At 38.2% G+C, this 18,401-nt stretch overlaps 1 protein-coding gene across 1 annotated transcript; it reads left to right on the plus strand.

The window, feature by feature from the left end:
• Positions 1 to 1,215: 1,215 nt before the first annotated feature.
• CLEC3A (C-type lectin domain family 3 member A) lies at positions 1,216 to 12,011 on the plus strand. Its single transcript, XM_090149599.1, is given in 6 exon segments — positions 1,216 to 1,235; positions 7,264 to 7,343; positions 7,346 to 7,408; positions 7,411 to 7,461; positions 8,188 to 8,268; positions 11,338 to 12,011. Coding segments are annotated over 6 exon segments (681 nt in total). The 3' UTR covers positions 11,724 to 12,011.
• The last annotated feature ends 6,390 nt before the right edge of the window (positions 12,012 to 18,401 follow it).

Below are 18,401 nucleotides of genomic sequence, written 5' to 3' on the forward strand. Positions count from 1 at the left end.
AGCAGGTGTCAGATTAGGCAATCCCAACCCATTCATTCCTGCACTGCAATGTAGTTGTATCAGCCATGCATGATCCTGAGATTCAAAGATCTTTAGAAGATTAATCAGGCAGTTTAATCAGGCAGATGTCCAAGCAACCTGGGAAATTGTATCACCTTGTTAGAGGAAGTTAATTTAGTCCGTGCAGAACCTGTAGCATTATTTAATGAAACAGTATTGCCAAAGCCAGCACAAGTAACCTCCCCTTCCCTTTGAAATCCCAGTCCTAAGAATATGTTTGTCTGAGAGATGCCTGTCTCAACTGCTCACCCTACAATAATGAAGCCTCAAGAAAATGTGTAATGAGTCTGATCCTGACCCTCTGCTGTGTAATGCCGGGGGAAAGCCATACAACACAATGGATTTACCCCGAGCATTAAGGAGAGAGGGAACTTGGTCTTTTCTGTTTTGTTTTGATGGAAAAGCAATACAAAATCAGATCTATCCTAATAATTCCTAGGGCTCTTAAGACATCTGCTGGAAATGGAATAAACTGCAATAAGAATGCATGTGGCAATGACTAATGTAAGAATGAAAAATTCTGTGCTGTTTACATCTATGCAGTGTCTAAATTACTTGGCAAATGCCAGAACAATTTCCGTTCTAAACGATCATTTGAAAATATTTGAATAAATGTGCATAGTGCATGGCAGTAGGGATGGCTTTCGTATTTGTCCTGCAAGGCAGGGCCAGCTCCACTTACCACTGCTTGACTTGTCTGTAGACAAGCAGACATCACCCCAACATTTGCATTCGGATCATTTAGATGCTATTTTTCTTTCCCGATCTGGCAGATTAAAAATTCCTTTAACTTTTAAAAGAAAGGTGTTTTACTTGGACCACATCACACGTTTTCCAACCCCAGGGCCTGGTGCATGAGCTGATAATGCTTACGCATGGGGGTAGCGCAGCAGGGTCAGCTGTCTGTAGATCCTGTGACAGCCCTGGGCCACAGAGCTGCGGTTTGGCTCCTTGCCGCAGGCCAGGCTGGCAGCCACCAGCTGAAGCCTCTTGTCAGCAGGCAGGGGAGTAGCAGCACTGCAGCAATGGGGACCTCTGTGGTGATACCGAGACAGCTGAGTGGGATCTCAAGCTCCTGTGTTGCCAAAGCAGGGGGTCTCAGCCCTCAAGCAGAGCATTTGAGTCCTCTGTGAAGTGCAGCCACCAAAGCGAGACATGATCACACTCCTGAGAAGGTCTGTTTTTCCATCTGCTATAGGAAAATCCTACAAACATCTACACAAGCCAAAATGCAATCCTTCCTCTGGCCAGCCCTACTGGCAGTAAGCAAAGCCACACTATTAGTAACCTGCTATGAACCTGTGAATGTGCATTTCAGACTGTCTTGTGAGCTTCTGACTGGGGCCTTTGCCATATCATCATCTCAAAACTGGACCTTTGCAAGCAGGGGCTAATTAAGGCTTTGTCCAAATTGTGTTGTTTGGCATGTGTAAGGATGTGCAGAACCTATTAAGATCATGTTAATGTGAAGCTGTAAAACTTCATAGCAGAGAAACTGTAGTGATCAAAACTAAAAAATGAAAGGGAGAAATTAAGTGCTCAGGATGTTTTTAGTTCATTTCCTGAAAGGCAAATAGGTAGCACACGTTGCAGGAGAAAAATTAGCACAACAGGTATTTTAGGTTTACAAAAGAGAAACAGACAGATTCTCACATGCTCCCTGAGGGCTAAACAAGCTGTGCTGCTGCCAGCAATTCCCAACACAGAAACCTTGCCAGGTCCACAGGAATGGCATTTCAAAAGACCCCATTCAAAGGCTTTATTTGCACCTGGATTGCAAGGAAACCAAAGCTTTAAATTTTCTCCTAAATTCCCTTATCTTTAGAGATGACATGGAGTCACCTGATTATGAAGAAGTAGTCTGGTTTGTGGGGGATTGTGTTTTGCTTTTTGCACGTTTCACATAGCCATCAAACACGTAACCCTAGATGAGAAGCCATTTCCTTGGGGTCCTTCCTGTCCAAAAACAGAGGCAGTGGCAATCAATGAAATGCTCAGACCACCTATTTTTGCCAGTAAAGCTCTGATTTAAAACAAGACTTACAAGAAGGCAACTTTATCGGTGCTCAGCTTTTCCATCAAAACATCTTTGGTAGGTAACCAAAGAGAGCAATTGCTTTGCTAACACTGGTTTATGTAGATCTGGTGAATCTCTTCTGAATTCTGCATCTTTTCTGAATATGATCAACATTACTTTTTCACATTTGCAGCCCATAATTTCACTGCCACAGCAAGAGAATGAAAGGAATACAAGTGATACAGTTTGGTCACAGATAAGGTAAAGATACTTACCTTAAATATGTGTGATAGACAGAAATTGCTGTGCTGCCTCTTGCTTACAACTTACTGTCCCCCGCTTGCTAAGGTCCTTTGAGATGATGGTATAGCATAGGCCCCAAACAGAAGATACAAAACACTCATTCAAAAACATTCAAAATATTTTCATTTTAATTTTTTCTGTACACCTATTATTTATATTTCTTCATTTTCTGAAGTAAAAATGCTTGGATTTACTGTGTTGTAAATGAAAAGCATCAAACCTGTAGTTAAAGCAGCTAGGTTTGAACTGAAAAAGAAAACTAGAAAATCCTGTTCATCAATCCCATTTTCAGTGTCAAGGTGAGGATGCGTTTGGGATAGGAGCCTTACTCTCCTAAAGGAGATGTAAATGCCCTCATTTCAACATTCAGTGACTTTCAGTGCAGGTCACTGGTGGGCAGCCTGTTTTTGCAATAAACTGGTAACTTCCTTTAATTGTAACAGACATAGAAAACCCTTATAGCTAGCAAATTTCTTTTTAAAAAGCAAATTCGTATGACAGGAAAAACACTGAACTGATTGTACAAACCCAAAGTATCATTAAGAATTTTCTCAGAACCTCACATACCATAAGGTTAGCCCTTCCCTTTTCCAAATACACAGCTTACTTGTACAAATTTCCCCCAAATAACCTCGGTGTTGGGATGTTAGCCATAGACCTGCCTCATACCTGGTTGGAGACAAAATCCTTAAGAAAGTTTTAAAGACTTTTCAAGGCCAAAGAAATCAAGCACACTGTATTTTTCCAAGCATGACATAATCTTTGGTTAGCAGAATTTGCAAAATCTCTTGCATTTAGTTTAAACAAATGAAAATCAACCCGTGGATCCCATATACTACCCAAATCATTCATAAAAACTGATGCCTGGGAGGCAATCAACCTCTGTTGGCTACATTTGCTCATGGGTTCTTCTCATTTTCTGTTTATACTCTCAGTAGAACAGGAAAATAATTACCCAGGTACAAGCTTCTTTTCCAAATCCTACGCTGAGCTGAGATTTCTGTAACTGAAATGCTGCAGAAACAGTTGCTCAGATTTCAGTAGCAGATACAGCCCCTCAGTTTCCCACTTGGTCCAACAGACCATGATGCAATTAACTCTGAAACCTGGAGGGAACCGTAGACCTCAGTAAAACACAGATATTCAACTAGTAATTTCTGCATGGTTTGCTTTTCAAGATACCACATTATCTTTCTTTAAAGATACTTTTGCAGTATTATTTTACTTGTAGCTCTACTACCTCAGGGGATAACAAAGGACATGATCCCCCTACATAGATTCTATTCCTCATAACAGGAAATTACTGCTGCAGCCAGACTATTTCAGGATCTCAGCCGAGCATCCAGTCCACGTCTCACACTGACTTCTCATACTCTGTGCCCAGTTGCATGTTCTTTCCACAAACTCAATGATGGCTGAGAATGGAGAGGAAAAACAGCTGTACAAAGAGTTTTTCTGAGCCAGTTTACAGGAGCACATAAAGGTAGAACTGTCTCTGAGGGGAATAGACTTTTTAACTTGAAGAGACTCTGTGGAGAAACTGAAATGAACTTTTCACCAAAGGTTGCTTAAGCTTTGAATGGTTCAGTTGTCTGAAAGTAAATGGAATGAGGCAGGGAAGAAGGAGCCAGAAAACCACCCAGGTGTCTGTGCACTACAGCAGCTCTGGATTCTGCAAAATGTTTCTTTTAAAACCAAATAATTCAAGAGAAACTGCAGTTTTGTCTTTACGCAGAAGTTCTACTATACTGATGTGAGTAAAAAGTAGAAACATATCTTAGTCTGGACACAGCTATAAAAGTATGAGTATTTATATTTGCATAGCACATTCTCATACAGAAAGAGGATTAATTTGTCCCAAGAAAAATTACTTTCATACATACGTAACTTTGTTCACTCTCTGAGCCATATGATATTACCCTAACTATGCTTGTAAAAGAAAAATTACAGCTCTAAATGACATTGTTATGCCAGTTTCTAGACCATACACAGAGCACATATTTACTCTGGTGGGGCTCTAGGCCTCCTATACGGTTCCATTTTCTGCTTCCTCACACTAGCACTGGGAGTTTAAATATTCTAAGCAACATATTTTGGCTTTTCTCTGACTCTTCTGGTCACACACTGTATACAAGAAGTTAAACTTGCTTTCTTAGTTGCTGTTGATTAGTCATAAGTGTGAAACCTATTCCTCAGGTACTCAAAACAAATTCTAGATGAACAATCCCCTGTGCCCTTATGGGTTTTCTCAGCAGATGCAAGGACAGCTTTGTGGTTCAGGTTTTAGGAGTAAAGTCCAACTGATCTACTTTCCTAATGGTAAAATGCCCATAGAGCCTACTGAACAAACTGGGTGAAGCTTTCAAAACAGAGCTTCAAACTGTTCTTTTAGCACTGTTCCTGAGTTTTCTCTACACAATGCAACGTACTTCAATAGTATGAAGCAGAACTACTGAAAACAAGTTTTAGCAAATCACTGAATTTATGAAAAGTTTATAAAGTATTAGTTCATGATTAATAGATGCGTACTAGCTATGGAGAATCCAATTAGTTGTTTGGAGGTATCTAAAACAGCTGGTGTAGGTGTGTTTTACATTATGAATGCTGAAGTGATTTTAGAATCTATGTGGTTAGAAAAAAAGCCAGTATGCACTCATGTAATAAAAAAAAAACAGCATGCCTCTAAATCTCAGCTTTCTTTTAATAAAGTAATAAGTCTCTTGCTGTTACAGTTCTAGAAGAAAAACAGCGATAATATGAGCAGAATGGAACCAAGGCAAATGGCAAAGAGGGGTCTGGAATCATAGCTTCAGAGTGGCATAAACTTTTCCTGCCTGCACCAATTGCCCAACGATGACTTCAGCGTCAGCATTTTAAACAAACCCTCTTGTTGAAAGTCTCATTATCCACTAAACCGAGTGAAGGGTGATATTGCTTATAGCAATCCCAATTTAAAGGCATTCCCAGAAAACTCAATCTCAAGGCAAACTAAAGAGCTCCAAATGCAGACACCTCTCCATAGTCTAGATAGCACTGTCCTGCTTCCAGTATCTTCTACTTTACTGTGAGCAGTATCTCTTCCCCTGGCGGTGTAGTGAGGATTTGGGAAATATTATAAGAGTGTCAAAATCTTTTGTTTCCCTAACTAGACCCTGCTGATAGCACATAATGTTCTTATTCAGAAGCACAGTAATATCTAGCAGGTATTTATGAACTCTTAATAAAATAATAAATGAACATCTGACAATGTGATATATATATATTGTGTGTGTGTGGCTGCCATGTTTACTAAGGGACAACATCTTTTTTTGTTTCAGTGTAAATAAGATCATGACCACTTAATCAGCATGGGACAGAGACATGCTACCCCTATCCTGAGGCTGGTGTTACATAAGGCATTTTTGGGCATCCATCTGCTTTTGCATACCGTTATGCTTCAAAGATAGAGTGTTATCTCTGAAGAAATGGCATTCATTTGCAGCAATCAGACCACTGTTCAGTGCCCTTAAAAGCAACCTGTCTCAGTTGAACCCAAAAAGGAAACAGGAATTTCAGATGAGACACGAGAACAAGGGGACACCTTATGCTGCAGCCAGCTTAAGTATTAAACACATTTCGTAAGCAAGGAGTACAGCCAACCCTGTCACTACACTTTTATAAAACTGACCTCCATCAGTCCTGACTGTGATGTGTCTGTGTGACTTGCTCTCACAGCTGCTAAAGAGAATCTCTTGGAGATTTTTGTGAAGTTCTTTAAAGGAGAGATGGCACAAACTGGACTTATGATTTTTCTACTCATAAGCATATTACTGCTGGATCAGACCTTCAGCCAGGCTTCCAAAGTCAAAGCTAGGAAGCACAGCAAACGTAGAGTGAAAGGTACTGGGTTTTAACTGGGAGGAGGGATAGAGGTTTATAGACTGCAAGTTTACTATGTACTTAACATTGTGTAAGAAAGTAGCACTATGCAAATGTTTATTAACAAATGATAGTCACATCTATATTATGCTTGTCTTTCAAATATTTTTATGTGAGTTAGTAAAGCCAAGAATAATGTGCTAGAATGAGTTATAGAAATAAAGCTGCGCTGCAATTAAAAAATGTCTTGCTCTTTTGTGGCTGTTCATCTCTGTTAACAGCTGACGTTATTTATGATACAAAGGTAAAGCTGAGAAGACTCCAGCCAATCATTCCTAGTTACACAGTTATATTGATTAAGAGCAGAAGAATGGAAATTCACATACACATGTGGAAAAGAACAGAATAAGACATTAAATCTTTAAGGGTTATTGTTCAGGTTTTTGTCCATTACCTAATCTTAACAAAATGCCTGTGTAATATTTGTGGGATACTGCTTGTATGAGCAATATGGTGAAATTGCAAGCCAAATTAATAAAGAATTTCCAAAAGAAGGATTAAATTCCCAAAGCAAAGATTACAGAGCAAATACAGAACCACTGACTGTTTGGAAAGGTCTGTGTACTTAATTTAAAAGTTTATTTCTAATAGAAGTGTGCATGATGGAGGTTACACTAATGGCAAATATTTAAGCTCCTTGTCAGTGAAAAATATGGAGCCTTGATAAAGTCACTGTACAGCACAGTTATACTGCTTTGGAGCTATAGACTTACTTATTTTTGTTTTTTCCTTTGAATCTTTTCAGTTCTTAGCTTGATATACCCTTGTGCTGCCAGCACATTTTTCTGTCAGCTTTCCACTGATAACGTCTGCATTTGAAACAGTTTGTCAAAATAATGGGTGTCCTGAGGATAAGTTACCCAAAATTATGAAATTCAGGATGTGGGTGCAAAAAAAAAAAAAAAAAAAAAAAAGATCTGCGTAAGTGTGCTACAAAAAAAAAAAAAAAAAAAAAATTGTACCAGGAATTCATCTGTTCTGCTTTTTACCTCTTTCAAAGCAGAGAAGGGTCATGGAGAGACTACTGGGAACTGGGAATCATGGGGAAGAACTTGGACTGGGAGTCCTGCCATGGGGAACATAAAGGACAGCTGAGGTCAATCCCCTCTGATTAGGGAGTATGGAGAAGGGACAAGCTTTCTGGGGTGGAGCTGGAGGATTAGGTGATGTAACACAGATCTGTAGGAACTGTGGCTTTGTTAGTTCTGCTGCTTGTGAAAGAGCCCATTTATTCCTCACACTCATTACTGCAGCTTCTGGAAGGTCTGCTTACCGCTGCAATCAAACTGTAAACTTGTGCAATGGAATCCTGTCTCCTATCCGTTTGATTGTGGTGGGCCATTAGAATGATTAAAGGGAAAAATATGCAAAAGAGAACATGAAAATGGAATTATTATGTGCAATTTATCATCTTATCATCTTATCGGTACTTTTGTCAGTGTCACAAAATGGTGACGTGGGCTGAATGCAGGTAACTCGAGTCATCAATGGGGAGGAAGGCTCCCCCTGGGGAGGGGAGATTGCAGCTCAGCAAGCTTGTCTGCATGCATTTAGACTTTAAACTTAGATTGTATCGGCTATCCTTCACTGTGTTAAAACAAAAGCTGTGTAAAACTTATGTGTTCACCGAATCTTCTGTCCTGCTATTGCTTTTATGACATATATATATATACAGATATGTACACAAACACCCACACACCATAGCATACAGGTTCAAATGTAAACAGGCAAATTTTGCAATAAACTAGAAACGGGCAGCTAGAATACTGATGCTTTAAAATGGCAAAATACATCTTGGCAATGCAGAAACCCAACAGTTGTTAAAATTAAAAAAAAAAAAAATTTTTGCATGCATGCCTGCTTATTTCTCTATATTTCTTTTATTAAAGAAAAAGATGACCTCAAGACCCAGATTGACAAGTTGTGGCGAGAAGTAAATGCTCTCAAAGAAATGCAAGCACTTCAATCAGGTAAAGTAGCTTACACTGGTCAGTGGCATCCAAAAGTTACCACTGCCTTCCCTCTCTCACATTCTTCAGTCTCACTCATCTTTTTAAAGGTGATTTGAGACTGATGAATATGGCTCTTTAGATGCATAGTATGATACTGCTATACTGATGAAACAAGAGTTGAAGGAAGTATTTGGGTAAAAGCAAGTATGAACTAATGGTATACATGTGTGATTCTTTACTAAGAGCAATAATTATTCTGGAGCAAGAACTACCACTGTCTGCTATGCACAACCTCTAGTTGTGATTCTTATTGCTGGGTTTCAGAGCTTAAATGGTCAATAAATTGGGTTCCCAGCTTGGATATGAACACAGGCTAACTATTAAGACAAAAACAGTGATTGTAAAGGCTGAGAATATCCAAAAACAAGATAAGCTTAAAGGTCTGAGTCATCTTAAATGGTGGGAACTGCAACATTCAGATGTGAATGTTACTCTAAAACCTCAAAGTAGTGTTCACTGTGAGTTCAGAAATATCCTGTATCAACATGCAGTTCTTTAAATACTTCAATAGTTAGATGGAAATTTCCAAGCAAAATAAGGATAAATATGTGCACACTTATTAGACAGTTCTTCTTTTTCACAGCTGTTGACACAAAACCTGACATTTAAACATATTCAAGAGGACTCTACAGAGGAAATGACATCACTCACATGAAACAGAACATATTTTGCTTAGGGATGGTAATATGTGGGTTTGTCTTGTTTTGCATAGAGCTTTTTGAGCTTTACTAAATATTTTTCTTTTAAATTTCTCATAAGAGGACTATAGAAATTTCTTAAAAGAGGAAACCTGTGCTAGACAAGTAGCTCTTGTTTAAAAGTAGTTCTTGTATTGCTTCCAGAAGGAGCTTGAGAGTAAGTAAGCAGTGGCTTAGAAATGAAACCAGAGGCAGGAGATCTGCTATCCTAAAAACTTATTTTGAGTTCTATTCTAAATTCAGAACCTACACTGTTCGAATGGATTCCAAATTTGGCAAAAAGAGACCTATCACCCCTCTAGCTCTGACTGCATTCATTAATGGCTTTATGATAGTTCAAAAAGTAACTTTTTTTTAGTTTATAGGAGCTTTCAAGTCATACTACAATCTGATTCCTTCTTTTTCTTTTTGAATTTCCTAGTTTTCCTTTCTACATACTAGGAAATGTTGCCATTTAGCAGCATGAACTTTCTCCCTGAAGAGGAATAGTCTCCGTCATTACTGCAGAATTGTTGAAATAGATAAAGTCTCTCTGATTTTCCCATGAATATAAATTTGTTAAAGAATTCAAAATTTAGAAGGAACATTAATTACTTTTCTTTGATCATTTTCTATCTTAGCACTTGGAAAGGATAAAGTTTGAAGGATAAGTCCTAGCATAAAAAGATGATATTGAAAATGCAGCTAAGGAATGCAATGACTGCTGGAACTGGAAATGCTGAAGAACTGAGGCATATAGGATATGGTCCAGAGTGGATTTCCATATCCTGTTGATCAGATACATCATTACTTTATTTTATTTTTTTTTTTTAACTACTACAGATGACAGGAATTAGAAACAGACTGTAGAAAACATCAGGACAGAAGATGTTCATACTGTTTAATGACTGTTCTTATTTAAGTACAAGATGAGTTTAAGCAATAAATGAAATGTACTGGAAGCAGGCAGATGCAAGATTCCAAAAATAAGTATTTTAGTAGCTTATTCAAGCCCTTTGCTACCTTTCTCAACATAGAAGTAATACTCTTATGAAGTGGGTTTTGTTCTTGTAAGTACTTTTCTTGGGAGAGCCAGTTGTTCACATATGTGCTTTAGGAAAGCTGGAAAGTGAAGCTTGAAGATTAACTCCTGCAAGCCTGCCCGCACAGACTTTGGGCTGGAAGAACTCTGAGAGCAGTTCTGCAAGGCAAATCCAGTTGCAGAGCAGATGCCAAATTCACGTTTCAGAATGCTTGTACTTTACATCAAGACTTCCCTGATATGTTCCAGTAGAACTAAGTCCAAACAGATTTTAAATGCAAATGCTTATGTTACTTGGTTCAGATTGTCACGCAAACTCAGTATGCTTTTTAGAAAGTTTTTATAGATTTAAGTCACTTTACCTCATTTGAATTTGAAGGAATACACTTTGCTGGAAAGACCAGAAATTAAGAACTAAAGAGGTGAATGCCCACTTTTCTCCAGGTGGGAATATACTTTTATCAATCACTCAGAGAGAGATTTGCATTATGATTTTCAAATCAATATTTTTCTGGCAAGCAGGACATATTTAAAATAGCATTTCTAACATTTCCTTGCTATGAAATAGGCCTAGTTAATGCATAACACTTTACTCTGGAACTTGAATACCATAAATATGAAAAGACCTTTAGATCTGCCTTTTTAGTATAAAGCCAAGTATAGATTTCCTAATGACTAACTCACATCTGCCTACAATACGAACATCCATACCTACCCATTCCACCAGTTTTAAGTGATGAAATAGGGTAAGACATGTTAAAAGAGGACTATTTACAGAAACAAGTGATAAAACGTACTGACAATAGGTCTGGGTTATATTTTATTGTTCAGAAGTAGCTAAATTAAATTTAAAAAACCCAAACTCAAATTAAGAAAAACCCGCAAACCTAAATTAAAGTAGGAATCTGAGGCTTAAGATCATGCTTCAGGTTTATCAAAGTAAACACAGGAAAGATTTTCCAAAGTACCTTATGATGTTAAGATCACAGCTTTATCCATTCTCTTAAGTGACTTTTCTGCAGTAGCCCTAAGAGCATGCTCAGCTTTTGGCCAACTCTTACACCCCAGAGGACCCCCCAGTGTGTCTGCAAGCCATCTAGACTTCCTAAAGGCACACTAGCATGTTAGCTGCGTACAAGATACTACACAAACGGAGTAGCAGACCCACTCTTCAGGTGTAAGATCTTTTCACTTGCTGAGCAACCTGATTGCTTAACCACCAAGATACCTTTAGAAAATCACCGTTTTAGGAAACGACATTTAAAGCTCAAGCTTTTACTGAACTTGCAAACTGGTATCTATTCACAGTCTGTCTTCGAGGGACAAAGGCCCATAAGAAGTGCTACCTCATATCAGAAGGCACCAAGCATTTTCATGAAGCCAATGAAGATTGCATAGCCAAGGGTGGGACACTGGCTATCCCAAGGAATAGTGATGAAACAAACACTCTCCGAGACTATGGCAAGAACAGTATGCCTGGAGGGTCTGAGTTCTGGCTAGGTGTCAATGACATGGTAAATGAAGGGAAGTTTGTTGATGTTAATGGCATGGCTCTACAGTACTTCAATTGGGATCAAGCCCAGCCAAATGGGGGGAAACGTGAAAATTGTGTCTTCTTTTCAACACAAGGCAAGTGGGCGGATGAGGTCTGCCGTACTGCCAAAAGATACATTTGTGAATTTCTGATCCCATAATCCCATATACAAGTGATCATGACTGTACTTTGGGTTATTAACATGCCATCTTTTCTTGTTAGCAGTCCCTCCCACTTAGACAGTGGTGAGTTAAAAATATCCATCTCTTGCATTATACTCACTCTTTCCTGAAACAGAATTTTTCTTCATTAATTTATTTTCTATTCAGGAGCTTAAAATATTATGTGTAGTAAGTTATCTCATCATGTACAGGAATACATGCTATGTTTTGACCTATATTGCATCATATTTTGCCATATTCTTTCAGCCTGATGTTCAGGTTACTGGGGTTCACCTTCATTTCTGCATTTTGTATCTTCATGGTAGAATCAGATCTCTAGAGAATTTATTGAAAGTATACAAAAAGATTGCTGTACGGAGACATGTTCTAACAGAAGATGTAGGGCTCTTCTTTGTTCCAGTGCTTAAGGAAGACATTGGGGTTTATCCTGGGAAAATGGCCATCCTCCTTACAGAGTTTAACAAGATGGATTTGTGACCAAGACTTTTACCTATGGGATAGGAAAGATAAAAATCTGATGATAATTTTTAAAGCACACAGGGTTAAATAAGATACACTGCTACAAAATGAGGGAAGTAGCTATTCTAAATATCAGGTCTAAGCATGGTTGCTTCTAAATATCTCAATTATGGTTAAATATTAGATGTCACTTGGAACATTCCTGTAGAAGAAACCAACCTGGGACTAGATCGTACTGCTAGTATGTAATCCCTTGGAAAGATGTGCAAATGCCTCTCCTGCTGGATCAGAATGAGGCTTTATAATTCAGGCATGAATGGAGAGGAAGGGTTCCCTTTCAGGCACAACATACCGTCTCAATCACCTCTCTCCATATTGTGGGTAGCATGCCTTGCTGGCACAGATGAGTGGGGCCAAATCATCACTCACTGGGCCATGTGCAGATTTTTCCATTTGATACCCAACATTTGAGCTGGCTATTTTTTGCTATTCTTAACGTCACAATACATATTTGCCTTCATGTTATAAACTGCAGTTTCTCTGTCATGTAAGGGAATTTCAATAAATGATTTAGATCTATTGTTGCCTGGAGGCTAATTTCTACTTTTTCTCTTTTAATTGTGCAAGATTTTCTTAAATTGTGCAGTAAATTTGCAATTACTGGTATTTAAATGTAGTAGTGTTTTTAAGAGCTTTAGCATACCTGCAAAGGCCATTATTTCCAAGTGCTTTTTTGAGGATTCGTAAGATCTTTGGGTGTACCATACCACATCTTTACTGTACATACATGCCACAAGACAAAATCCCTACTTGCCTGAGTATCATTGAAGATGCAAGCACTCTGTGCAGCCCTGTAATATGTATTGCAATTAATTCAATGTGCCAGCACATAGGCCTAATTCTGAGTTGTCTTACTTGGCTCCCAAGTTAAACAAAGGAGCAAAAAGTCCCCAAGTTTTCTATCAAAATCTACCAACTGTGGTTAGGAAGCAATGTTCCCTTTAGCTATTTTGGAACACAACTAAAAGTCTGCAGTCATTTCCTATGGCTTCTTTACCTCTGCCTGAAATAGTGTGTTATCTGAGCATATCCCTAAAGCTACAAGCAAATTGCAAGTTCAGTTCAAATTCAAAAACCTGCTTACTGCAAACAACTATCAAAGTTTGATGAATTTATAAATTGATAATCAATATTAAGATTCACAGCAGAACTCTTGATTAAATAAGTAATAATGGCAGAGATGAAGTCAACTGGAAAAATTACAGAGAAAAATCTGATGTGGCTGGAGGTGGAAAGGAAATGGTAGGATGATGAAAATCTCCTGAAAAGGCCTGCAGTGGGAGCAAGACAAACAGAAAAGAAAGTAGAAACATAGCAGGGAGAAGAACTTTATCCTATCAAATTAACCATCACTACCTCCCATCTCAGTGCACCTGTTTGAAGGAGATCAGAGCAAGGATAAGTATCTGCTGCAAGATGGGCCAGCTCTGACACACCAGTTCTCTGCACAAGTTCTTAACACCATCCTTCCCTGTGTTTCCTCTTTCTGGATAACACTCAGTATTACTTATATTTTCCATTCGAGAAGATTGGGCTTCCTTCTCTAGTCTTTTGTCTACCTAGTATCTTTCAAATAGTTTTTGAAATCCTCTGAGGTCTCTCGGTGATGTTTTCACTGCAAGTTCCAGCTCTGAGTTCTTCATCTCCTCACCAAGTTGTGCAACAGGACATAACTGCAACTTTTAGATACGCGACTGCAAATCAACTCCGGAAAAAGCTGCAACACTCCCACCCAGTGGTACAGCAGCAGAACGCAGAACACAACAAATTTGAAGCACCAATTAAATGGTATTTATTTTAGAAAACACTGCTTTCAGTTCCTTCCAGTTATTTTCTAATAATGTTTGCAAGAAAACAGAAAATATTTTTTTTTGAAAGACTTAATACTAATTTTCAGAAGTGCTTGTCACTAAAGCTAGACATACATCATTTCTATATTTGATGACAAGTATTAGCAAATGTCCATTTTGGGTGGAAAAAATAAGACATTATTGAATTCTAGGTATGTTACAGATTCTGCCTTGACAGCATAGCTACCTTGCTACAGAGCTGCATCGCTTTGCTTCTGCCACATGAATTTCAGCACATAGTAACATGTGAGCTTATACACACAGATGTAACCATAGCCCCTTTACTTACTAATACTTCCTCCTTCTTTCTCCCACCTTTTCTTCTTGATTTTTCCTGCTGCTATTTATTTTTCTCCATACATTATTCTTTTCCACGGTCCTCTTACATACTTATCAACCCCTCTAGGAAAGAAAATTGTCAAGTATGCAGAAGTCTCCTGTGTATTTTAAATTACACTGGTTAACACCAACTCCACCCGCTATACCATCACAGTGCTTGTCAGTTCCTGCTCTGAAATCCCCACCGAGAGTGCGGATCTGAACTGTTAGGAGCAAACAGCGGTGTGGTGCAACAGAGGGATTTTCGGGGCCATGTGCTGCTCGCAGGATCCGGCCCGGCGCACCCCGCGCAGCCTCTGCTCACAGAGGGACGCGCCGCCGCCCGAAGCGCCGAGGTCTGCCCCGGGACGGCGCTGTCCAGCAGCGTAAGGTGCTGAAGCTGAGCCCGCCTCCACCCGCGGAGCGCCGCGCAGGGCAGGGGGCAGCTGGTCAGTGCCCCTGTGCAAAGGGGGTCCTCCAAGCGGGGAAAACTGTGGGGTTCTGTCCCCAAATCGTCCGGGAGCAGGGCTGCAAAATTTATCCCCGAGTCTCCCTTTGGAGACTTCACCCCCCCAGCCTTTGCTCCTGAATGAGGGCTGCATCTTCTATATCTCTGAAATACAAGCAATTCATGATTGTTTTATATAAATTGTTTTGATTTTTTTCTTAAGTTATCACGTATGCCATGAGTTTTGCTCTTTTGTGAGATGTTTAAGACATCTAGAAAATCGATTGAAACAGATATTTTTTGATATCACTTTCAGTGTAAATAAAAAGATATTTACCACATAGTAAGTATATTGTTAGGAAAATCTATCTCAGCTGGTCATGCTTTTGGAAGGATGGAGTATACAATATATATATATATAATAATGAGGAGAAAGAAGAGATGAGGGACTATCAAGAAAGGAGAGAGAAAGGATTAAAAGCACAAGCTTTTTTCTTAGGATAGAATCAGCTTTAACTAGTAATGCCCAACAGCAGCAGAACTAACCCTTTCAAGAACATGACTGATTTGTTAAAATTTTACCTATATGTAATCAGAGTTACCTCTTCTAGCTTACAATATTATCATGTTCTTGTTTTCAAGTCCTTCTTGTTTACATGGTAAAACAAAGCCCCTGTTCAGAAACGTTTACTGTCTAGATTAAAAAAAAGAAAGATTACAAACGCCATAGGAGAAGATGAAGCATAAGGAAATTAAGGATTGAAATTAAGCATTGCTTAATGGAGTCCTCATGCCAAAAGTACCCTCTCTTCCAATAGAGACCCTGAATTTTCATCCTATTAAAAAGAAAAAAGGTCACATCATGTCAACTTTATTTTTGATTCTTGAATGAGATAATGCTAAGCTTAGCATTCAGTTAACAAATACTGTACTTCATATTTACTCCAGAACATCTAGAGTAATTATGTTAGTGTGTGCTATGTGATTAGTACAGCGAGTTGAACTGCTCTATAAATCTAACATACTGTTAAACAAATTATCATTTTACAGATTTAGCTGAGTACTCAGTTTGAGCTAGCTAAAGCAGTGTGAAAAGCAGCAAGATTTAAAGCACGAAATAGAACATGGCCAGTACCTAATTAAGCAGGGAACAATATGGTGAAATGAAAATGTGGATAATGCATGTGAATTTATTAGGAAACCTGTTCAAATTTGACAGGACACTATTTCAGTTAATTTCCATTGAAGATTGAGGTAGTTGTCTTTGTTCAAATATATTTTGTTTTGTATACTTACAATGTTATGATTTTAAGTAGTTAGAGAAGTGGAATGAAAAGAAAACAACTTCTGTTTCACCCCAAATATATTTCATACACACTACACAAAATTAAACTATTCCATATAAAAATATGGCTACTGTAAAGATTTAAGATTTAAGATTTTTAGTTAGTAAATTACAGGAGTTAAGCAAATAGATTCCTCTGCCACTTTAATCTCACCTGGTTAGAAGTAACACCCACACTGAAGTCACATCAAACTTAAATGATAAGACATATGCCAAAGCAATACACTAAAATGCTGAAGACAAACTAGTATTGCTAGTAATTTTTTTTTTTTTTTGAGCATTCAACTCTAAAAAAAAAAAAAAAAAAAAGAAAGAAAGAAAGAAAAAAAACAAAGAAATAAAAAGAATTAGAACTGTTAAACCATTTTGGCAATGCCGGTATTATTTGTTCTGAAAAATATCACACTTTTTCTTGAAAGCCTCTGAACTCATCAGTATTTTTGACATAAGCATAAGTGTAAGTTGCCTCACTGGCCTCAACAGCCAGGTAACCCAAGAACAGACGAAAGGCTGGCAAACCGATTATTTGCCCTCTATGCATTAACAGTGCTGCTGTATGATGTTTGTGATAGAGATTGAATGCTTCTAAGAAAGCACTGCTCCATGCATCCTGCCTGCTCCACAGTCTGTTGATGAAATAAAGACTTGGAATTCTTGGAAGCAGCCTATCACTAGTTTATTCTGTATCAATTGTGTAATATTGCAAATCACAAATTTGTAAAATCTGGTCATCTCTATGGGAATTACTTATGAAGGCTAGTGTGCACTGAAAGGAAGACAAGTCAAGGTACATAAGAATAGGAACTGCAAAAGAGCCAGCTCCCAATGGACAAAAAGACATGGTGCCAAAGTAAATCTATGAATCAACAGCTGATTGAAAACAAAAATAAGAGGAAGGGAGTTGCATATATACATATCACATTATTTTCTTCCTCATTTATTTTTATATGTTGAATCTGTAAAGCTGTCTAAGGTTTTTACTTTATAAGGAGCAGATGACCCATATGCTGAGAGATAATACATGTGGTAACATCTTATGTGTTACCTGCAACCATCTGATATCTTCTTTTGCTGATTAAAACACAGCACTAAGAATATTGCATACGAAAATTAATGCTTACAACACTGACATCTTTCTAAAGAAATGTCTAGAACGTTTAGTCTGGACATAGAATCTTTCAAACCACGTCTAATATTCTTGTTTCTGTTTTCTTGTAGCTAATTCTAAAATAATGCAAGAGATGGGACTACATTTCCACAGGTTATTCTGCTGGTATGCCCATTATAAAGAATGTGAGCTCCTTTTTGCACGTATAATCACGTAAACATTTTTTTAAAATTAGTTTTCAGATGATTTTGTAGGGGAACATTTATCTTGAGAATGGCAAAAAAACAAAAACAAAAACAAACAAAAAAACAACCTGTAGCAGTGGATGTATTTGTGGCAAATCCACTACAGTTTTTGGGATGAGGCCAGATTACATTGTGGAATAGAGGTACTGTAGTGTAAGTGCTAAGTCATGGCCTGAAACAGTGATTGAGCACCTGATGGGAAGACAGAGCCAACCCAGGGGAGTTCAGGTAAATGCAACGTACCTGAGTGACTGGAAGGGGTGGAGCCAGGATCCACCCATTCCCAGACCTCATTTAAGGGTTGGCAGTGGAGATACAGACATCTTTTGCTGGAGATCCCAGCCTACCTGAAGCTTTCTGAAGGTAAGCAGCTCTTTTCCTTCATTTCTGTGGCTGCTGCATTTGGTCTTGTTCTCATTGCAGTAGCTATAGACTTTGCCACCCTGCTATTATCATCCCGCTATAGCATTGTAGGTAATAAAGAGAACAGCTTTAGCTTTTTCTATGCTTTTCTATATTTTTTTCTATATATATTTTCTTTCTATAATGCTATTATTTTTCCTACAGTATTTTTGCTGATATGTTGCAGTTAAATAACATCCACTGGATACTGGCACAGCAGGGATCCTCAGAGATTTTAATGAAACCCTTATTCATCCAAAGGAAAGCTTTGCTACCTTTTTTCAGTTTTTTTTTTTAAATCCATTTTTTTTTCATTTTCTGGATGTCCTACTGAAACTCTATTATTCTACTAGTGCTGAACTAAAATAAGATAGAGTTTGTTTGTTAAGAAACTCTCTGCGTGTGTGTGCATGTAAATGTT

Source organism: Phasianus colchicus, chromosome 13 (genome assembly GCF_987193195.1).
Source record: "Phasianus colchicus chromosome 13, bPhaCol1.hap1.1, whole genome shotgun sequence".
Lineage (NCBI taxonomy): Eukaryota > Metazoa > Chordata > Aves > Galliformes > Phasianidae > Phasianus > Phasianus colchicus.